This window comes from Hippoglossus stenolepis, chromosome 22 (genome assembly GCF_022539355.2).
Source record: "Hippoglossus stenolepis isolate QCI-W04-F060 chromosome 22, HSTE1.2, whole genome shotgun sequence".
Lineage (NCBI taxonomy): Eukaryota > Metazoa > Chordata > Actinopteri > Pleuronectiformes > Pleuronectidae > Hippoglossus > Hippoglossus stenolepis.
Genome location: NC_061504.1, coordinates 7,245,188 through 7,269,823, shown reverse-complemented (window position 1 = coordinate 7,269,823; position 24,636 = coordinate 7,245,188). Strand labels below are relative to the sequence as shown.

At 40.5% G+C, this 24,636-nt stretch overlaps 1 protein-coding gene across 2 annotated transcripts in view; it reads right to left on the bottom strand.

Annotated features, from left to right (window-relative positions):
- tbc1d22a (TBC1 domain family, member 22a) overlaps positions 1 to 24,636 on the bottom strand; it is a 124,312-nt gene that overhangs the window by 12,735 nt on the left and 86,941 nt on the right. For both annotated transcript variants that reach the window (XM_035147124.2, XM_035147123.2), the window contains exon 13: positions 13,081 to 13,176. In XM_035147124.2, coding sequence (XP_035003015.2) covers positions 13,081 to 13,176 — 96 coding nt within the window. The remainder of the gene's footprint in view (positions 1 to 13,080; positions 13,177 to 24,636) is intronic.

Here is a 24,636-nt window from a genome sequence, read left to right as displayed (position 1 = left end):
ATGAACCCAGGAAAAACTAGAGAATTAAAGATATATGTTTGAATAAATCTGGACAATTTTCTAATTTGACATTCATGTACTTCACATATGCTTAATGTACAATAGGTCAATATCAGCCCAAGGTTGCAGAGGGTAAACTAATTCATAAAATCCTGCTATGTTCTTTACAGAGGCAACATGTGGGATGTGGGTTGAACCTTTGGTAATTTAAATACTGTGGGAGTGTGAATAAGATTAAAGCATTGGGAGAAGGCATGATAGATTGCCTGAAAGCTTTCCAAACACACGCAACCACAAGCGTGGGCGTTGGTGCTGAGGTTATCATTTGGATACTGCAACCTCTGCTGATACCTCACAGAAAGATTTGTTTTAATGGTTTTTATGAAACTAAAACATAAAACGGTAAATTGATGTGAGGGAAAAAAAGAGACTTGGATCTCCTTGCTCTCGCAGTCACCAGGCTTTAGCGCTGCGCCCTTTCTGTACCAGTCAATGCCAGCCCAATGACAAGTTCAGAACCTTTGGAAAAATACGGCCAGAAGCAATTTAAGTGCTAAAACAGTTGTCCCTGCTTCTTCTGTGTATTGGAGCATTTACGGTGATATTTCACTCTGCTTGACTAGTTTCACTTTTCAGTACGTGCAACTTCAAAGTTCAACAGCGGTCAATATTTAACCGTTTGACCCCTCAGCATCAACCATTACCACCCAAATTGTGTCAAACCTACTGCAGAAAAATATGATCCAATCCACTGATATACATTTCTGTTGTATATCTACTAGTGCCGTGCCCATTCTAAACAAGGAATACACTTTTTGTCTTGTCTGTGGTCAAACTGGTTGCAGCTTTCTTTCTGAAATTGTAAAAGTGACCTATGATCAATGACATAAAAAGAAATTGTAACAATTTTATAGACATTTTTTTTATAAAATGGAACTGAATTTGCTTTATTACTGTTCACATGTTGGGCTTATATATAAGTTTGAATGAATTACTTGACATTATTGTGTTATTTGGTTATTTTACTTTGCAGAAGTTACTTAAAGAGGAAGTGATTCCATGAATGTTGTTGTCATGACAGCGATTAGCACCCAGGACAACCCGCGGATGTCTCTGTGAGCCTGATATGGTGAAATGAAAATAATCAAAATATAACTGCAAGGCACTGTCTACCTGTTTATTCACATTTTATTTATATTGAATGTATCATGTGTCCAAATTGCACCAAAATTGACACTGCACTTCCTCGGAACATTAACAACACACATGCCAAGGGTGAAGTCGATAAGATAAATGGTTCACGAGATATGCGTTCCACATACAAACTGACATTTGTGTAATTAGTGAGTAGATGCTTGTAGAGTATCCATGTTGCCACACTAAATTCAACAAAAGACAAATAGAGCCTTTTGATACTTTAACACCAGCCCTCACCCATGGCCAAGTTCTGAAAGGTTAATGCAATAATAATCAAGAGTTCACCATCCCTGAAAACACCTTCCTCGGGGGAAGTGCCTCAGTTCTTGTTTTGACTCTCCATATATGAGCAGTTCAATTCAAAATTCAATATTTATGTCTCAGTTCATGACCCAACCCATTCCTCAAATCTCTTTTCTGCCATTTTTCTTTTAAAAACTATTTGTCCCCTTCTGCTGCTGCGGCTGCTGCAGTCTGTTTATTCCGTGTGAGTGGGTTGATATTACTGTTTATCTTAGAGGAGTGGAGCAGGGGGGCATGCAGTTGGCTTAGGGGCTGACAGAGCAACTCCTGTTATTCTGTTATCTTAGGGCAAAAAAGCCATAAAACTCTGACTCTTCCTATCTCTACTTCCCTCTCTCTTGTGGATAAACCTCAGCCAGCGATAATGTCGGTAATGACACTCAGAAGGCAAGCTAATCACCTCACACACGATTCTTTTGAGCTGATAAACGCTTTGCGGAGACTCCTGGCGATGGCAAACCTGGGCTGGCATGCATTGATCAACAAAGCAGCAACACCACTCAGTTGTGCAGCCAATATATAACTGTATGTGCACATATTTTAGCACAAGCGCACACACACACTTACTTGGTGTCAATGCCACACCATGACTGATCACTACCAGCTTTCCAAGCAGCTTTGGTCATCAAAACCGTACAGCGCAATAATTCAGCGCACAGGCCCACGCAACTTTGCCTTACAGCTAACTTCACATGTCAGTGATGGAGAGCATGTAGGAGGCAGGACAGCAATGAAAGAAGGATGTCACAGAATGAAAGACAAGATGGGTGGAGGGCTACATAATTACTTCCACCATATTAAGTCCTCCGTTTTCTTCATATATTCTCACAATTAGATTCATACACTACATCAGACGCAGCACTCAATCAACAGGGGGTGATCGTTAAAAGCTGTTTACTGGGGGTGGCCTTGTCTCACTTTAAGCCCTAATGACTACAGTGCCATCCATCAGAGAAGCTGCAAACCGCTAAGAGGGTCTGCTCGATACAAGCCGAGTTTGGGAACAAAGTTATGAGGAGAAGTTGGGGAGGTCTTGTCATGATAAATGGGTGAAAAGAGTGGAATTTATCAGAGGAGGAGCCCGGCTCTTTACTTGAAATTGCGGTGGTGGTCTTAATGCTCATGCACATACCTACTGTATGCTGGAAAAAGAAAAACCAAAGATGCACATATACGCATTGGATGAGGTTATCAAAGTCCCCTGATACCTGAACTGTTGACTATATAAAGATGGACGATGCGTCTAAACTTTTCTCTTGTTGTAGAAAAATGAAGCCAAAATATCCCAGATAAGGGGGCGGCCATCTTGTGCATCTGCTGTCTTTTGGAGCCTGAGCAGTAGTGATCAAAGTGTAGATGTGTGTTATAGAGGTCCCACCAATACATGCGCTCGACCAATCACCGCTAGTCAATCTCAGCAGTCAATCATGATATTTCATCCTGTTAACTAATTAAGACCAAACATACTGGAACAAATTACACTTGAACATAAACCAGTGTGATAAGAACTACCTAAAATAACAGAAGCCATCTTTGGGGAAATTCTATTTGACAAGCTAATAAGGTCCTTGTCCAATCTGCTTACATGGAGTAGGCAAGGTTTATGACCTATAATTAACAGCCACCAGGGGGAAATCCAGATGAATAGGCTTTACTTTAGGAGAGCTGTCATGCCATCCATCATATATTCTATGATCTATTACACCAACATAAAATAGCTCAAATTTAACAAAGGAATATTTAACTCTAAAAAGTTAACAGCTGCTGTGCAACTTTGTGTTGCCAAATATTTTTTTGTTCATGGTGGCATTGGGGACTCAATTCTAGATCAAATAAATAAATATTTCATTCAGCTCTTTTACTGAAGTAAAAAATAAATACATAAAAAGTGCTTTATTCCAGTAGAGGGCCCTGTGGACTATATTGTTTACAATGCTCTGCAGCATTTGTGTTGGCAGAATAAAACATCGAGAGTGACCAGATGTCCCGATTAAACACAGAGTTCCAATTTGTCCTGGCGTCCTGACAGGAGCACACTTTGTTCTGATAATTAGACGGAAAGGATCTGAGTTCTGTTTTTCCAAGAATAAACTTTCAAAAAGAGATCTTTGTGAAATGTGTCATTGAGTTAAATGGGGTAAACTAACCCTTTAAATAGGCTGAGGGTGGGGCTCTATTGTACGTGTAAAGAAAAATGGCACAATTATCAGGATGTGTCAACGACACAAACTGATGATCAATGTTATAAATACAATAAAAAAACAATGCTTCAAGGGAGCAGCGGAGAGGAGGAACAAAGACGAGTCAAACAACAGAAACCGATCTATCTATAGGCAGACTGGAGTTCAGACGCTGGCATACAATTGAAAGGACTTTTATTCTGTCTGCATAACATGAATATATTTTCCTTTTGACATCATGCTCAAAATGAGTTCGCCACACACCTGATTTTTTCCCTTTATATTCAGATAAACACGATGCCGTGGACGCACTTCCTCAGTTGTATCTCTATATGGTAATTCGTTCTTGTTATATTCCCATGTAGTGCAATCAGCTTTACAAACACATTGTTATTTGGGGTGTAGATGTTAAATGTGCAGATGCTGCAGTTGTTAACTCATTCAGCTGCTTATCCAGACAAAAACACACAAATTAAGCAACTTTTCTTCCTTAAAAGAAATTAAAATAACGTACATAATCACAGGCCATTTTCAGACGTGTGTTAGATAGTATATCGCCATCTTTCCAAGTTGATATCTATTTATGCATCTTCTACATGATTGGTGCCTTTTTTCATTCCGAGATACATACTCGTCATCTTTTTTTATTTTTATTTTCCATCCCTCATCAACATCCTCCTCATGAATTCATTTTCCTGCTGTATTCTCACATGGGCTAACTCAGACATTTTATGGGCTGGCAGGAAACTGACTCAAATGTTCTCACACCCCCTCAGGGAGAATGCCCAAATTTCGTGTATGTCTGAATGCAGGGTAACTGGTCAAATAAAATTTGCCAATGAGCTTTTCTATCTAGAATTGGAAGTTTTATCTTCTCCATGATATAAATCCTTAACCAAGCTATATTCTTAGTCATGGGGATTGAAATAGTGCTGACATTTCCAGATCACTCTGGTTCCTCTGCAGTGCCCTCCTTTCCTTTCATTGCCAAGGCTGCTGAACCCAAGGCGCTATCCTCACCTAAGTGATCTGAGGACCAATTCTGACATTTGCAAAGGTCCACAGTTTTTCACACACCATTAATTAAGGTGAAAACCAATCTTAGTCTCCCTCTTTCACTCATCCACCTCTGTCATGGTTCTTCTGCATATCATTGGAAAAGGAAAAAAATAAACTGTAGTGACAGTGAGATTCCATTTACACAGAACTAATAGCTTTGCAATCACACAAACACTCAGTCTCACATTAATGATCACAATGGGGATCCTCACAGTGGAGTCTATTCAGCAACGCTTACTAATGAAATCTTAAGCAAACAGTATTAAATGGTCACAATCAGGAGGTTCCAGGACGACCATGTAATCCATGCTGACAAATAATGCTGTCGGATTTGTTGTGGATGGACACAAATGAGAGTCTGTAGATTAAATTATGTGTTGCCTCATCTTTGACACACAAAATGTAATAACAGACAATAAACCATCTTAAAAATAATGAACAGTCTCTAAAATAGTCGCTGAACATGCTTGATCAAGAGAATTGTTATGTATCCGACTATAGCTGCTTAATCCTTCTGACATTTCTCTGTTATTAATAGAGAAGTGAATTAGTAAACCGAGTAGGTAGAATGTATAAAGGCGCATAAAGGAAATCATACAGATAACGACATTAATAGAGGGGATCTCACACGTAAGTGAGCACCCAGCTGTTTCTTTAATCCCCTTTAATAATACAGCAAGCATGAGATGTGAAAACATACAAATGCTGTGGGAAAACAGACCTTTTTATTCATATTACCAAGTGTAGAAGACATCACATAAATTGTATGTTCTGTTGCAAATAAATAAATGAGGACAAAACAATATCAACAGAAGATGTGGTTGGACCGATTCAGACACACAGAAGTAAGTGTCTGTACAGAGTATGTACAGTGTATGTACCTATTGATAACGAAGTGTTTCTCCTGCATGCACAATGCCAACGAAGCATTTTCAGTATGCTGATAACTCTGTGAAAAACGTACAGGCTTTGTATGAGCACATTTAAAAGCAGAGGGTAGAGATAGATCCATACTCAAGCACCAGGCAATTGTGTCTTTTAGAGCCTGTTCACCACCTGAAATAAAGTTAATTACTCCTTTATGAGGTTGTAATCTTTAAAAACAAATTGCTAAATGGCTAAATTACAAAAGCAACACTGCTTTATGGCATCCATTACAGGTTGACATTTGTGCCAACACCTGCCAAGAGCCCTAGTCTCCTCGAATGTCTGCCTGCCGGGACCGTGGTTATTGCTTGGTTTCCAAATAACATTGAAAAACATACTAATTTGCCACATGTGAGATGCGACAGGTTGTTCAGACAGGTGGAATTTCCAGGCTGCAGGGATGAGCCACAATCAAGCAGCTGCACATATATGTGGGCTGAAAACCCAGAGTGCAAACTTTTTTCACAGACATTTGTGAGGTCTGTTCTGCGGTAGCACACTTGGGGTCCCAGGTAGTAATGACTGAACGGAAATGGCACTGTCTGTTCTGGCATTTCCTAAAAACAGCAGTGCACACACATACCTGCTTGCCTATTACAATGCGCGCGTGTGTGTGTGTGTGTGTGTGTGTGTGTGTGTGTGTGTGTGTGTGTGTGTGTGTGTGTGTGTGTGTGTGTGTGTCCGGTGATGCATGAATGTGTGAAAAAAATCTATGGCGTGAGAAAGAATAGTTTATGTGCATGTTTATGTTGTCGTGCTAGGTTTTGAGTGACAGAAAGTGTGTAAAAACTGTGTGTGTGTGTGTGTGGGCACGCGCCTACTTATCCATGCAGTCCAGGCTTGCAGTTAGCAGTAGTGTGCTAGCTGAAGTGGAACGGTGAATGGCAGATTGCTTGGGGAGTGCCACACTCCTCCTGCTTTTCATTTAGCGGCTTAACCAATCCAATCCCACAACCAGGGGAGGAGATTTACGGTTACTCGGCTAACTATGTTTGATAACAATGCATGAATTATCCTTTTTAAATTACTTTCTGCATGCATGTTTTAATTAACTATTAAAAGGAAACAATCATTTGTGTTCCCCTCTCAAGACCCCAAGCATGTAACTCGCCAGCAGTTTTTCATACACCGCTGCTCCCCGCGTTCTACATTTTAAAAGGGAAGGCAATTAGCTCTCACTTTTTTCTACAGGGAATGACTGAACTGCAGTGACTGACCAGATTTAGAAGGGTATGCGTATTAAATTGACCTTGAACTTCAAACTTTTTTGTCCAATGTCTCTGTAGCTTTCAAAGGTGATCAAATATATGGTATTAAAAAAATATTATGATTTCAAAACTAAATGTAAGTTATTATTTAAATTGCAAATTAATTACAGGAGTAAACCAGTTCCAAAGTCAAAGGAAAGGAAAGGAAAAATCAACCACAGCAATAATCTACTGCTATGAAACAAGCTGTTGTAATGGGCTAACTAGCTGTTACAGGTCTAGATAGCCTCCAGGCCTGGATAAATTAGAGAAGCAATTCTGTGTAATGAGTTGATTGATGGGAATAAGTCGGAAACCTTTATTGTATTGCTGGGAGCTTGTGCTGTTTGTGCGTTCTGTGTCTATAAAATATCATAAGATAGTTAAAGATGCCTTCTGACCACATTTGAAAAACAGTTTAAATGTTTGTAAAATGACAATGATGATTAATTATCAAAATTGTTGCCAATCAATTTTCTATCTGATAAATAAATTGTTGCAACGTTATTTTTTTTACGATTATTATATACTGCCTTTATAATAATAATAATAACACCATAAATTGAATAGCTATCTGTGACAGTGAACATTGTGTTCACCGTCACAGATAGCAGTCGTGTGATGCCTACGGCGGGATTGAGTTCATCACCGCAATTTATTAATATTTTTTGCTGGTGAAAGTTACAAGAGTGCATCTTTGGTCTTTTCATACATGTTTGGACCTTAAACTGTTTTTTTTAATTTAGGTTATTAGGACAAAGAGAGAGAGAGAGAGAGAGAGAGAGAGAGAGAGAGATGGCAAGGAATTTGAAAAAATCCATACCACTATCAACACATTTCAATAGAAACCTCAAATGTTGCTAGCTACAAGAAAACTCAGTCGACCTCATCCTCTGGGGATCATGAACATTTCTAACAAAAAGCTGTTGAGATCTTAAAAGAAAAAACATAAATGCGGCTGCAAGAGAACAAGTCAATGTAATTAATCTTCTGTGGACCATGTACCGTAGCTCAGCAAAATATCGTGGCAAGCCATTTAGCAGATATTAAAATATTTCACTGGATAAGTGAAAACTCTGACCTGCTGGTAGAGCTAGAGGGAAAAGCTCAGAGAAGACTAGGAGGTCACATCCTCTGAGAAACGTTAATGCCTGTAGAAAAATCCATGGCAATGCATGAAATAGCTGATGAGATATTTCAGTCTCCAGTATGGATCAAAATGGTGAACCAACTAACAGACACACAATGCCATCAATATGGGCGAAGTGATGTGTGGGGGATAAAAGAGGAGAAAAAAAGAAAGAGATGGATAAACAGAGATCCAGAGTGAAAACAAAGAAAGAAAGAGACAGAAGAAAACAATGGAACAAGCAGAGAAATAAAAAGTGGCAAAAACAAAGCGGCTGGGAATTAGCAACATGAAACGGCGCGACAGAGCCACAGAGAAAGACAGAGAGAGAGAGAAAGGCAGACATCGGAGGAGAGGGATGCCATGAGGGTTGCTGGGTAAAGCATGTGGAGAAAAGAGCTGTTCAACAGGCCCTTAAGAACCTGGCAGGCCCACGATTGAACTCTGAGGCTCAGTGGATCACAGGCAGAAATCTCTTGGAATTAAACAACTAAAGCTGAGAGCAGAAGAAATCTTGACCCCCCCCGCTGACAATAATCTCTGTCAGGAAATTACTTAGTAAATTGTATGATATTTGGCTAATCAATTTGACAACATGAACAGTACGTTCTGAAAGATACGGTTATCTGTACCACCAGCAACTGTGCAAATATATGTGCATTTTATTTTTGAGACCCACATACAGAGAGACATCAGTCACGCAATACACACATGCAAGTGAAAACTAACTCAGACCAAGCCCGATGCAGTTAATATAGCTGTGCTGAGTTTGTTTTACTTTGTCCCTGATACACACAGTTATTGCTTGTTTTCCCCCGATTACAGACATGTGAAGTGTAAAAACAAATCAGCCCGACTCGACCCAAAACGTTGCCTGGCCCGTCGGGATGCTCAGTTAGCCACACTCTAATGCACACACACACACACAAACAAATACACGGGATATCTGTGTTACATTAGGTACAGACAGCAGACTGGAAAACATAAACAAAAAGCTGATGAGAGCTAATGTGCTGTGTCCTGGTCAGGGGGAAAATGCCAGGACGACATTCGGCTGCGTCTGTTCATGAGTGTCTGTTTTTAGAGTGAATGCTTGTGTGTGTGCGTCTCTGTGAAACAGTTTTCTTCTGTGGGGGACACAGAGAAATCCAGACTCCTGAGAGTGACAAAAGAATCAAAGTGTGTCCCTGACTGTTGCGGTACTGATGGTATTTGTGCAAAAACAAAATGCACATTATCATGGGTTAATGAAGACAACGGGTAAATCTTGATACGGCACTGAGTTTGCATTAGCAGCATACAGCATCGACACAATTCTAAAACAGGAGCTGGGAAGAAAACAGGCCAAGTTTTACTAAAATGAGACAAAATATGAAAAATGGGAGATTTTGAAATAAAAGCCTGTTGAGTGATGGCCTTGTTCTCCCTGCAGTTGAGGCCACTATTCAGTAATTCATGACATCTATACAGACTTTTAACCATAGTCCTAGAGCAGGGAGAATTTCCTAAAGTTTTCATGCAGTATCCATGAGGAGTATGCACTCTTGGGCTTTCTTGATTTTTGAGTTTGGATTCCAGAGCTACTTCTGCCAAAAGTTTGCAGAGACTGTGGGGACGTGGGCCTGAGAGCATGCTGAAGATATCCACTGTGGACGTGGTTTTAAATTATTTGTCAAACAGCAGAAAAAGACTAAAACTCCAAACCTTTGCTGACAGCTCTGTACTCACTGTGGCGCTTTGAGCTAACTGCTAATGTCAAAATGCTAACACGCTCATGCCAGTCAGGAGATTACGAAGACAGTTCATCCTGAGGGCAAAATGAATGTGTGTAGCAAATTTCATTACCAATCAGCAGTTGAGACATTTCATTGTGATCAGAAATGTGCTGCCCATGGTGGCTACAGGAATAAAAGATCATCAAAGTCATCGTCTGGGAACCATGAAGGTCTGTAGAAATGTTTTCTGAATAAGGGGCAATTTTGACCTCATGGTGGTGCTATATGAAAAGTCATGTTATCACCACAGTAATTAGGAGTCACCATTTGGGCACAGTCAAAATCTGCACCACAGACTGTATAGACAGATGGACAACGGATCTCCAATTCCTCCCACTATCCTGAAATAGAGCTAAAATATCCAAATGCCGCCATTTTGTGCAAATGGAGCCAGAGGCAGTAATGTCAACATAACGATGTCGCAAATATTGGAGGGTTTATCTTCTGGGAATTATAATTATAATGACTGTACAAATATCATCTAGAAGTTGTTGTATTTAGACCAAAGTGATCGACTAACCAATTGAACAACATTACAGTCTCTACAGCCAGGCCGTTAGCATAACAGAGGAATTTAGAAATGCAGAGATTAAAGAGTTTTTCACCCCGCAACAATATGATGTATAGTCTAAGGCCTCTCTGATAATCACGGGTTCACACATTCTGATCATGCAAAAAATGAAACTGGCCTTCGCTGTCTAAAAGTTGATGGTGTTTAGAAGCTTCCTGAATTCATTGAGTTTACAGTCTGCCGCTGTTGACCTCCCCACAAGTTTTATCTGCTCTCAGCAAACCTGTCGGGTGTTGTTCGAATGAGGAAAATTTCCATCAATGCGCAGATCTTCTATTAAGACCATTTCAAAGTGAGAGTGAACTCTCACGTTACTGCACAAAGGTTTGCAGAGATTTTCTGTGTGCATAGTTCAAAACGCTGCAGAAATCCATTAAAAAGAAAAGCAATCCTTGAGTTCAATCTGAAATGGAACTCAACAAAAAAATAATCGTATTTGAGCTTCAACTAGGTGGAAATGGTGGGAGAGGCTGAGAAGAGTATGAAAGAATGAACAGATTGACGTCTCATCTTCAAACTCTGACAGCCTCCAGTGTCTCACTCAGCGGGTGAATCCTCTTTAATCAGCTCGCCTCCTTCTAATACACAGCTTCTTTAGAGCCCTAACCCTCTGACTAGTGTTGCTTTTGAAGACGATGTCTGATTTGTTACACGGTAGGAGCCCAAAAGAAAAAATGCAGCTGTGGCTTGAATGTCAATATCAGCGACTCACATTATGCAATTTTATCAACCTTTGCATTAGCTGTTATTTTTGTATGCTTATTTTCTTGGAAACAACCACCTCAGGAATGTAACAGTAAAACTCAGATGTGCATAAATCAAAGTAAGAACAATAATACAAATACAAAGATTTGAATAAATATCATTCTGAACAATGGCAAAGATCACAGGAACTATGATCCAAGGTGTTACTAACCCTCATTACTCAGACTTTGGAAAACTATTTTGAGTATAGTTGGAACATTCTTTAAGATGTATGCTCCATTTCTGAATAAACCTAGAAAAAAAATTTATTTTACTCAACCTAAATAGAATTTTCCATTTTCTATTTAAATAAAAACCTGCTAAAGCTAAATTGTTTTTGTGTATGTGAAAAGGTCTGTTAAGTTCAAAAGTCAAAAGTCAGCGTTACAGGGAGCTCTTCTCCCCCCACACAAAACACTGCTCCTGAAGCTGCTGAAATGCCTCATCAGAAGACCGGAGCAAACTTCTGCACCACTGTGGTGTCACACGCCATCGCGGTGGACCAAATCTGCATAATGTTACACCTAGCAGCTAGTCTGGCACACACCTTAACAAAGTCAGGTAAAGCCAAAGCATGGGACACTCTCTGGAAGTGAATGACCAATCACAACAGAGTGGGCCAGCTGGCAAATCAGAGAAGACTTATCAGGAGGGGGGCCTTAAAGAGACAGGAGCGTTTCAGACAGAGGCTGAAAAGAGGAGCTGCAGCAATGGACAGTATGAGTATAACATTTTGAACATTAGAGCAAGTAAACCTTTTCAAGTAATAACCTAAATTAAAATTATACACCTGAATGTGAGCACAATATGTCTCCTTTAAGCACACACGGAATATTGACTCCTGAAAGAAAGAAAGTTTCACTATCGTTTGGTTTGGAAAACCTTGATATAGCAGCCCTTTGGTTTGTTGTGTCCTTTCAGAAGCCTTTAAGACTTCTGTGTTGTCAAACTGCAGCCCAGTGCACAGTCAGATTTACTTAATCATCTTTAACATTGCTGAAAATAAAAATTACAAAAAAGTCTGCCACAAAAAAAGATCTTTCCCTCTCTTTTGCTCTCAAGTATAATCTGTTAATCCTACCTCTCTTGCCACCCTCTCATTACCACCCTGATCGTCTTCCCTTACACCTCCTCTTTTTCTCTCATCAAACAGGGGTGGATACTTTGCCCATGGCACAACACTTGGTAGTCTGTATAGCATGTCAGCCAGAAGGTAAAACAGAGGATTGTACAGAGGAAAACACTGTAAAGTTTGTGTTTTGGGGTAAATGTTTGGGCTTGTGAGGTAATTAGGATAATCCAAAATAAAATAAGAGGGCAATCTAAATAATAATAACCAAAAAACTAACAAATGTTTGACCACCAGAATGCAAAAAACTAAGAAATGAGATGCAAAGTTGAGCAATGAAGAATAAAGTGAAAATATGTTGAAAAAGAACCCCCAAAAAACTGAAAAATTAAAAAAAATACAGAATATGACAGTGCTCAGAGAAGTAAAAAAAAAAAAGGGAGGAGGAGAAAGCAGCCAAAGAGCAGCGATTATGTTTGTATGTGATGATATTCAGCTGTGTTGCTACTGTTAAGAAGCCAGATCCCCCCAGTGAGCTGGCAACCAAAGTCACCTTCTGGCAGCTGTCTACTGCCATCTACTAATGCACTCACAACGACTTTTGAACCCCACAGTTAATGACCAGGGCGGTAATGGAGAGGGATGTAGGCCATGAACAGCCTGGTGGACTCTGTTAAAGTGGCTTTCCTCTACACGGCCAGAGCAACTGAAATTAATTTACACACATATGAAGCTGCAGTATGTAAAGTATATCACCATCAGTAGGAAAGTATGCAGTGTGTGTGTGTCTTTACTCTGTGTGAATGCCAATCTGTGTCTCACTGCCAACTAGAAAGAGAAAGGTTTAATGGCGCCCCCTGTGTCTTGTGTGCGAATTACCTGAAAATCCCTCTCCTCTAGAATCTCTTTCCTCCACCTCACCAGGAAGGCTGCACACACGTAGAGGTGGAAATGGGAGAAGCCCTCTGGTTCGGCCTGGTGAGAGACAGAGAGATGAAGACGTTAAGGACAGGGTTTAACAATACACAGCCATAAAACAACCTTCATCACAGCTCAGACATAAAGATGGATTCTCAGTATATTCAGCAGTGTATCCCATTTATTACCTAGACTGTGGCACCTGCTATATACTGAGTTTTCCCATTTCATAACAACCCCAAACATTATTTTTACACTTCTCATAACAACATAAGAGATCTCTAACTTGGTGTTTTGCTCCGTTGCTGCATTGTATATGTGTGCAGCGCTATTTGCGGCTTGCTCACGCTATCGTCCATGAAGTTGTTACTGTCTACGCAGACAGTAGGATCTCATAGTTTCAGCTGCAGTTGTGGGTGTGCCCGCATGACGCATAAAATGCATTTCTGTCTCTATCCCCATCCCTCGGAATCTGCATGAGATGAGTTTGTGCACATTTTCTGTATTGAATGAATTCTGTGGGAAACACTGTTCAGAATATCTTTAGTCAGTGTTTTCATTTCTTTTAATTTCAAGAAATATAACCTTTTTCTGCCATATACACACACATAAAAATGATTATAAAAATATATTCCCAAAAACTTTACCAAGGTTTCTGTCAAAATCCAGACATTTGCAAAGCAATATAGACGAAAAATATAGACAAATCCCCTCATCTTTGCACTGCTGTTTTTCTTTAAACACCCTATTTGGCTCTCTATTTTTATGACTCAGCAATGAATGAGGGAATTACAGAGAGGGAAAGACAAAAGATGAGATGTTCCTTTTTTCTCTCTCTCTCTCCAGAGCCATATCACAGAGCAGATAATTACCAGGGCATTCGAATGGAAGTGAATTAGAAGAACATGCTCCCATAAAGGTGGGACGCAAAATCCAAATTGCATCTTAAAACATGACATTTCCTGAATGCACTCTGGCATGCTCGTCCAGGGGTTTCACTCCCCCACATGTTACTACAACTTCAAATTCATGGAATCACTGGATGTGTCTATGTGTGCGGTCCCCAAACGTACATAAGTGGATAGAACTCACTCACAAATACACTCAGGCTCTTCAGTAATAGCGTGAATTCATGAAGTGTGCGCTCTGATATGTCTACTTTGATAGTATGCTGCATTCAAATGTTATAAGCGAGGTATTATTTAGGCTAACACACATTCATTTTATGACACACACTTTGTAGCGTCTCTGGCACAGGTGAGTTGATAAAGAGCCGGAGGCTACGCACTAGTTCTGTAAGGCAGCCATGTTCGGCACATTTGTGTGCTAATTTACACAATTACAGTTAAAGAGAGGGTGTAGTCTTACTCATGTGTGTGTCAAGTGCTGCTGTTTAACTACCATCATCATCTGAGCCATAACTCTGCAGGAATGAGCAGAAAATGCCTTTCTGCTGTGATAACTGAATTTATCTGCAGGAAGGACGGATGGAATACACACATTAATAGTGGATAGACAGATTGCAACAGAGAGATGATGTTATAAGGCATATTAATTTGTGTTAGATTAAATTAAAGTTACTAAAAACTAATTTCTTTTAAGAACAATGTGGTTTCTCGTGTGTTTGGGCTTTTAAGACAGATTGCTCCTCTCTACGCCTCTGTGTACGTCTCCTGTTGTTCGGGTTTCCTCCTACTTTGCCTCCCACTTAGTTAACACAATACAGAATCTCCCAACTGAGAGTGTGTTTATGTGCGTGTGTGAGTGAGAGGGAAATGGAAAAAAAAATTGAGAGTGTATTGAGAGAATGGGGGAAAGGAGGGTTGTTTGTGCACAGCGAAGCGTAGCGTGATGCGAGTTGTAAACTGGCAGGTGACTAGCTTGTTGGTATAACCTTGCAGCTTCAATCCAAACAACTGAAGCAAGCACGTGTGTACACACACACACACACACACACACACACACACACACACACACACACACACACACACACACACACACACACACACACACACACACACACACACACACACACACACACACACACACAGAGAGAGAGAGAGAGAGAGAGAGAGAGAGAGAGAGGGATACGAGTGGCACATGGGCACACAATGTTTATCAGTCCCCAAAGATTTGCACAGTATTCATTTCCTTTCTCCCGTGTGTGTGTGTAGGCACCGGTGAACTCTTGTGTGAAACTATTTCTCTTTCAACCTCCCTACCTCCTTCCCTCTTTCTCGATCACCCCTCCATCTCACAAACTGTCCCCTCCTTCATCTCATTGACACCCTCTTCTGTCACTTTCTCATTAATATGACTGTGAGAGGATACTTCACAAAGTACAAAGGGATTTATCTTATATTAACAACAACTTGCATTAACAAGCGCTCTTGAAATTTTGATCTGCCACCTATCATTTCCATGGCGATCCACCGTTAACTTGAAATCTATCCACTGCACTGGCTGCAGCAGGAATGGTTTCTGTTTACACCGTGTGACTCACTCTGCTGCTGGCAGCTGGAAAATGGCAGGAAAAATAAAATCTAAAAAACACACACAAAAAATGTTCACTACAACTCAATCACTTTTATGACAAAGTAGCTGAGGCACCACAGCATCAGTGGTCACGTCTCCATAGTAACGCTTCTCCTTTCGTAATGTCAGGGACATCTAAAAACAGAATAAAGGGAACATCGCATGTTGGGATTTTTATGGACATTAAAAATGTGTGTATTTATTGATGATCTAGAATGAACACACTTTATAAGCAGAATATCTGTATTAATTCACTCTGTGCTTGACTGACAGGCACTACTAAAAGATAAAAGTGTTTAAAGCTCATTAGCGCTCAAAAGATTAGCCGATTAGCTCACTAACAAAAAATAAATCGGCCACTTTGGTAATCAATTTATGCTTCACATCAATTATAAAGCAAAACAGTTCCAGCTAATATAATGTGAGAATTTGACACACTTAATTTGATTATATATATATATTTATTAACGATTTTTTGATAGAATTGATTGCTCAACCCTTATTTAAATGCATTAATATTTTATGCCCAACTTGACAGTCACATTAAGTTGTGGCAAGTTATTTGCGTGCATTATGAATAGCTACTTTGGTCGTCGTTTAATACATGCTGTAGAGTTTTTGCTTAAAAATTTATTCCTGGGTTAGGGGTAGGACTGCACAATTGTCTATTTTTCAAAAGGGGTTTTGGTCAGTTTCAAACATTTGACACAAGAAAATATCTTTTCATATGAATGAACAATACTAAACATTTAATTGGCATGTATTGTTTTTCTTTTTTGTTGCTCTGATAGCAATTGATTTTTATGTCTGTGAAAAGTTCAAAGAGCTTTTTAAATACATTCAAACAGGCTCTGATATGAACATGGTTCACTCTGCTGTAATGGAAATAAAACACACGTTTGTATATGCTACCAAAGGAGCAATTTCACACATTAGTATCCTATGCATTGCTACATATAAACAAATTGTAGATGCCGGTGCCCACAGGCCATAGAGAACTGCAGAACGAGGTTAATCTAAAAAGGTAATAGACAGATTCATCAATGACAAAAACAACCATCAGTTGCAAACTACTAATTATAAATTTCATCACAGTCATATTAAGACAATACAAATCACCATATAACGAGAACAATAGTGCTCCAAGGGTCATGTTTCAGCTGCAAATTAGAAAAAATGCTATTGGATTTTAAATTCTTTTAAGGTGTGGTTCAGCAAATTAAGAAATGTACTTGTTAGTTTCCTGTTGAAATTGAGCTGAGAAGGTTGATATCACAGTCATGTCTTCTTGATAAAGAGCTGGGACCAGAGAGAACTTAATTTGGTTTTAAAATCTGAGGAAAAAAACTAATCAACCTACTATGATGTAGCTTTAAGTTGGTAGGTGTATCTTGGAACTTTACAGTTAGCTAAACAGGCTGTATCTCCATGCTTTCTTATGCTAAGCTGAGCTTATATAAGCAAAGCTAAGTAACTCTCGTCCCAAATCAGTAAACGTACATGAAAACTAAACTCCAAGAAGGAGAGATACTGTATATTCCAATTTATTACAAACTTTTTTGTACAAAATTAGCAAACTAAAACGAATGAACATCTCTCCCATCGCACCACCCATCACTCTCTTTTTCCATTTCTCTCTGAGTCCACAATCTATCCCTCACTTCTGCCCCATTCATCCACTACAGCTGCTTCGGACATTCTCATCGTTGTGATTTACAAAATAAAGTTTGTCACAGGAGCCAAGGTGACTCTGTCAAACAAGTCTTTACCTCCTCTCCTCCTCCATTGTTATTCTATGTCCTCCTCCCCCCCCCTCCCTTGTGTCAGGGCAGCCATATTGGCCCAGACAGGTGGGACTGCGACTGACAAACGCTGCTGATCAAAGTAAGGAGAAGTTAGGAAGAACACTGGGGAAAAACGGGTGACGGGGTAAAGGGAGAGGAGTCGATAGGGAGAGGAGCAAGAAGTGAGGGGGAGTGCATGAGAGACAGACAGGATGGGAGGCTAAAGGTGAAGAAATGAGGGAAAGGGAATGTGGAATGCAGAGTGAGGAGGAAAAGAGCAATGTCACAGCATGTTAAAACTGCTGCATCTGCTGTCTGATGAGTCTCGCCTCTCCAAAACAAGCCGGCCTGATGTGGGACTAACCGACCCCAGACGAGATGAAAAGGTGATGGTGCAGCGGGGTGACGCAAGATGATAAACGAGCAGATTTAAACTGATGCAAGGATTACACGGATAGAATATGATGAGCCGCTGGCACTGGAGTGGCACTTTTAAAGCTCTTTTCATTTGATATGTACACGAACATGACTGTTGGAGTGATTGGCGAGAACTGCTACAAGTCGTACCAGTATTCTTCCATACAATCCATCCCTTAGTGCTGCAAAGGGTGTGATGGTTTAGGCGTGTGACTGCAGGATGAATTTAAATACATGGCAAGGACCAGCCAGTTTGACTTGTAAATTATTTAAGAAGAAGAGTCTGATGACTAGTAGCAAGTCATGATGCCGTCCATTTAAAACTGAAAGCAGGAGGCTTGTAGAGGGTAAAGTGTTTTAGAGGAATGGCTCTAAATCAGGGGTATTCAACTAAAATTTAAAGAGGTCCAGTTAGAGAAAATTTCTTGAAGCAAAGGTCCGGAAGATCATAATGTCTAACTATTTAGTGTGATATATATTTAAGTAGCCTAGTAGTTGTATCAACATCTGCATGTACTAAATACCTGAATGAATTCAGTACGATTCAAAAACTTTTGGACAATATTTATTGTCACGTAACAAAGAACTGAACATATATGTATGATTGCAGATATGTATAATGTTCTCTCATTAACTAAATAAAAGTAGGGCTGCATTTCAAAATAAGAGAAAATAAATAAAATGTGAAAATTGTGCATGTTCAAATAAAGGGCTTAACTTCAGAAAAATAAAATAAAAGGGAGCAAAAGCTTGAATTTCCCTTTTTCTGTTTCACATCTTGACTCAAAAGTCTCAACCAATTTTACAGATAATAAATCTCAACACATCTTAACAATTGAACAGTTTTAGAATCACTTTCTTCCCCTCTTATATCCCACTCCCCCACTTTTTTTCCGTCTGTTTCTCTCCCTTTCTCCGTCTCACTCCTGTTTCTCTCCCTTTCTCCGTCTCACTCCTGTTTCTCTCTCCTTTCAACTTTCTCCGTCTCACTCCTCTGTTTCTCTCCCTTTCTCCGTCCTCTAACTTTCTCCGTCTCACTCCTGTTTCTCTACTTTCTCCGTCTCACTCCTCTGTTTCTCTCCCTTTCTCCATCTCACTCCTGTTTCTCAACTTTCTCCGTCTCACTCCTCTGCTTCTCTCCCTTTCTCCGGCTCAGTCATCTGTATCTCTCCCTTTGTTTTCTCTACCTGTATCGCTATCTTTCTTTTTCTTTCTACCGTCTTTTCATGTGTAACTTGCCTCAAACTCTCTCATCTGTCTGCACTGTAGAGTCGCATTCGCTAAACCACTACCGTAAAGACTACAAAAGCTGCGCCGGTTACAAATAGAAGCGCCCCGTCGGGTTTTAAATCATAACCTTCTGTTTTGGCTGTAGGTCCGGGTCCGTACGGGACGGCTTCTGGGTTCGGACTCGGACCGCGGTCCGCCTGTTTGTGACCCCTGCTCTAAATACATTTAAAATCAACTTCAGCACAGTTTTTGTTGGTGTGTGCTCCTCCGATGTGGTACCTCGCTTTAGGCTATGTTTAAAATTACCAAGCACTAAGGTTAATCAGAAAGGAAAAAGCGGCAAAAGGAATACAAATCTGAAATCCCACCTTGCTAAGGGTTGAGTCGATTTGGGATGCCTGATGTTTCTGTTCAACCTCACTCAGTGTTTATGTGTATGATGAGTGAGACCAAATATTTTTTTGTGTTTGTACATCTCACGTGTATTCAACTGTAAGAAAATAAAAATAAAAAAAACACCTTTTATATAGCTACATTCACCAGGAGGTTCTTGAGATTGGCAGAGTGAGGACGATGAACTACACAGCTTCAAATAAAGAGCTGCTGGGCAGGGTAACTTATTACTGAGCCAACAGGGGATCATCGCTGTCAGAAAGACTCATGGCGGTGGGTTGTGTGTTTATATATCAACAAGGAATGGTGCACAAAAGCTGTATCCAAACACTGTTTTCCACCGGTGGAGTTTACGACTGTGAAGTGCTGGTCATACCATCAGCCAGGGGAGTTGGCTGCTTTTGTTACTGTACCAATCTACCTGCGAGCGTTCAACAGCAGCATCAGTGATCAAGAAGCAGCGCAACGTTAATCGTGCATATTTTAAGACTTGCTTTGTCAAAATTCCCTCAGCACCAGTCAAGTTTGATACAAGAGGAGAAAACATATTGAAATGCACCTTCTCCATATTCAAGTTGTTGCTGCTAATATAAAAGTGCTCCTGACACTCAACGATGTGTCGTTTTCACATTTAATTGTTTGTTGACAGTTTTTAATTTGTATCTAGTATAGCTTCACATCTAGATTTTAGCACCTATGTTCCCCCCATGCAGCATAGGGGGGTCCATGAGAAACTACATTTAGTTTCTCTGTGGCTACATCCATACTGTTTTAGTTCTGTATGAATAATCATCCCTGTCCATATTAACACACCAGCACTGTGCATGCCTGGTGTAAACAGGAAGCAGATTGTCTTATTTGCACCTGGTTGCTTAGTTCTAGAAAACAGTATGAACGAGGATGCTTCAAAACGCAGCAGAGTGAATGCATGTACAGTGGATGAATGTGTGATGTATGTAATGTATATACAGGTTACATGCACGTGTCTAGAGCCTGAATCTAAAGAAAAGCTCTGGTGTCTATATAACGTATGAGGGAGCACACACATACAGCACGTTACAGTGAAAACATACAGTGATGAGCAAATTACAAACACTATAATGCAAGCCATTACATTAACGCATGGACATTACATTACATTAACTGTGCAATTGATGCTATCTGTGCTCATGCCATGCTGCGATAGTGTCAGACAGAGACAATAAAAGAAAAAAGAAAAGAAGAAGAGAAATGCTGACGCTCATGCCAGTGGGAGTGTGACAGAGGGCCAGAGATATGAGGGCGTTTTCTGGAAGATGGTAAGACTGTGTGTGTGCGTGTGTGTGTGTTTGTGTATGGCCAGGGTCCTGCCTACTGAGGCCTGTCTTATTGTTCCAAGTGACTACAGGGACAGCCACTACAGTAGATGGACGACAGAGTGGCAGAAAAAGTGAGGAGGGCCACTTCCCTCTGGAATGGTCGCAGTCTCTCTTTTGTTCAGGTGGCAAGTAAGTGCTTTATTGATATTCATGCAAGAATACATGTAGCCCTTGAGTAGTCTGATGATTGACTTTAGCGCAACTTTGTGAGTGAGCTAAAGGATAGGAAGGTCTAAATGAAGCAATGCATTTTAGAAAGGTTACTTCACCTTGAATATATGTACTTAGTTACTTGTCACCGCTGATTAAAGCAACACTATGTCACTTTGACTGAGCAACAGCGTCCTCTGCAGCCGCATGCGGTGATTAATTCTGCTGGGCTCCATGTCTGAGTGATTAAGTTGTTTTCATGTAGAGACAAAACAAAGCGGGAGCTCTGACAGCGCAGTCCCACTCACTGAACTGAAACCGAGTTGAACAGTGGATATTACCCACGATCCCCAGCTTCCTGGACCAGAAGATCAGCTGCTGTAACTAACACATCGTACTAGGTTTAGAATTCTTCATAATTTGAAAGTTTCCTCGATGAACATTGTTTTTTTATGAGTCAGTGAATCATCAAACTAATTTTGAAGCTGATATTTTAAGTTAGTGTTGCTTACTTTTGTTGCAGTAAATTCAAAACTCCCCTGCCTGGAATTCACACATTTACACAGTACATTAACAAAACTTAACAGCTCCCTGCTCCGGGAAATTTGACCATCCATATTGAAAAAGAACCATGTTTAAGAAACTGAAAATGTCACAGTATCCCTTTAACAGTCATGCTAATGCTGCCACACTGAGCTGCTTGCTAATTTCATGCTCCATGCAACAGAGATAATTTGGTCCCTGTCTGTCGGCCCGTCTGTCTGTGTACGGGGGAAGAGAGGTGTGGATTTGTGTGTTTTGATGTGAATCATTCCTCCCTTCTGTCGCTTCCTTTTCTTAAGATAGTGATGAAATAAAAAAAAGGGAAAACGACACTAAAGGCAAAAAAGCACAAGGCAAAAAGGAAGAAGAGACTGCAGGTAGGAAGAACAGCAAGAGAGGATGACAGAGATCTAGAGAAAGAGCAAAAGCCGCCTTATGCTGGATCAGGCTACTGAACAGATGGCCACACCGCAGAGAGAGGACCACAACGGAGACATTACAACACTCAGGTTAAAATCTCCCTTGAAACACCCACACATGCACACAGACTCAGTCACAAAGGGCAAGGTCTTTCTGTTCATTATCTACATTAGTGAAAGACCGAACACTCGCTGTGCGTTGAGGACATTTGTCAAAAAGCGCAAATTAATCTGCAGGAGGGGCAAAGTCAGGTTGTTTGGACGTGAACAAATAATGCATTTTTGAGTCGTGTTGAAAAGCAGCCTGTGCAACAACAGAAACCTCTGCAAAAAGAAAGGAACATGTTCGACTCAGAGGGAAGGTCGGCATGTTGAGGACTCGAACAAACGCAGGAATACACGCTGACAAGCAAAGGAACACGCGCTTACAGAAACTTACTGGGGATAATCTACGAATCCTTGAGCGGAGAGCAAGCTGTCATAATTTAAGTGCACTGTCCCTTAAGCTGAAGATTAGAAAAGCACTCATGTGTTCACAAGGATGCTGTGGGCCCTTTTGTGCAGAAAACCCTAACCTAACAAACCTAGCTGTCTGCTGAGGAGTGAGGACAAGAGCTGTACATTAGGACAGCAAGGCTTAACGGAAGGATAGAAAACTAGAAGGATAAGTTGAGAAGAAAAATAAGAGGAGAAGAGGTGGGAGGACAGTGGAAGAATTGCCGATGAGTTGAAAAGAGACAAAGTTTTAAAAAGGGAAAATAAAAAGGAGCAGAGTAGAGCAGAAGAGAACAGCTTCTTGCCGTCAGCGCAACTGAAAGTTTCATGAGTGGAAATGGCCTAATTCCCCTACCGGGGGATGGACTGGAGGTGAGGGACTGCGACAGAGCCTGCCCAAAAAGGTGTACGTGTGTGTTTGTGTGTTGTCTGGGAGGGTGTGCATGCATGTGTGTCGAGGCTGCGATCCAAACAACATTGTAAAACATCAAATATTTAGAGGATGGATTACAAGAACAATGTGTAGCTGGGTTGCTGTCAAGTCACGACAAAGAAACAACGTTTAATCATTCATTCATTCCTTGTTTTTTTCTTTTTGACTTGAGGTGGACTGAGTGCAACTGAGTGTAGTTTGTGATGTTATCCTTTCACGCTGTATTTCATGGTTACAGTCATGTTAATATGCTCCAACCACACATCCTAAACCCTGTGTTTTGTCTCACTGTAGCAGGAAACCCATAGAGGAACATGCAAACTTCACAAAGCTTGTAAGGAAACAATGCTCTCGCCATTATGGAGTTATGTGGTATATTGATGATGGGATGATGTCATGATGTCTTGACAAGTTGCCTGTTGAAACACACATGTGCCCTGTAAACTGAGGCTGCCCTGTGGTGTAGACTCATGCATCAACATACCCACTGTTCTGACATCAAGGTGTAAATTATGTTCTGATAATGAGACATGAACTGTGACTCAATGTCAGGACAAGGTGTTGTGCATTTTTCTCTTTAGGACACAAGCAGCTTTTGATGCTGTGAATCCACTTTAAAGGCAGGACTTTCTTCATGTATTTCTTGGTGAGTTACTTGTTCATTGGACTTGAATGCTTTGCTTTCGCTCATTCTTTCTGCTTCACTTATGTCCTTCCTTCAGTAGGACGATGATTAGATTGGTCGCTAAGCTCCTGACTGATGATGCATGGTGGAAAATAACTGCTGGTTACTATGGACACCATGCAGACAGCATGTATAATAGAGACCATTATACTGTAGAGCTGGGTCAGGTACAACGCATTACTGGGTCAACTAGAATATATCCTAATAACCAGTAATGTGTTCAAAATGTGATCAATTATGATTTATTGATTTTATCCGGATAATCCAGTATATCAAATGAAGGTTATCCACTTTCTTTGTGCATGACTCAGATCCACAGACGAAACATTTGCTCACCACTTACGCTTTTCCCAATCCATTCATCGAGAATAACCTCAATACCAAGGAACCCCTCAGAGGAAATGTGTCAGACAACCTGCCAGCGTGTTAGCAGGACAGACTTGTACTGCACTGCACTATCTGAAACATAAAACACCTGCAGAGCGTCCTTATCAAGCTCTCTGCTACTCTAGATATTTTCCTCTCTGCTGCCAGCTGCCTGCGATTCAGTCACAACAACACAGAAAAGACTTTCCCAGAATAGAGAGCGCAGGAGTTTCTAGTAATGATTTAGCATCAGTCCTGTAATCGACTGAAGTCCAACGGCTATCCGTGTTTATAATGGATAACTGACCAGGAGGTTGGTTTATGGAAACATACTGCTGCTGCCGGGTCAATCAAAGTGTATTCCCTGAGAGACATAGCTTCCCCTGGCTTCCCATACACTGATGCCCACATACGTCATGCGAGTGGTAAGACACTTAGACCGGAGGACTCGTTTTTCCAGGTTCATGAGCATGGCACTGTGGCTGACCCAGCAGTTTTACGTCACTGAGAAGAAGAGAGTTTTTAGAGGCTGGGACAAGTCAGATTAGTGTCATTAAAAATATAACAGATCTTTTGGAAGCACGGACTGTTAAAAATCGGTTAGCCAGTAAAATCAGCCAATAGGCATATCAAAATCAGCATTTATGTTTGCCGATTTGCACCGATAAATTATTGTTATTATTTTTCAGAATAAAAAATGTATATCAAT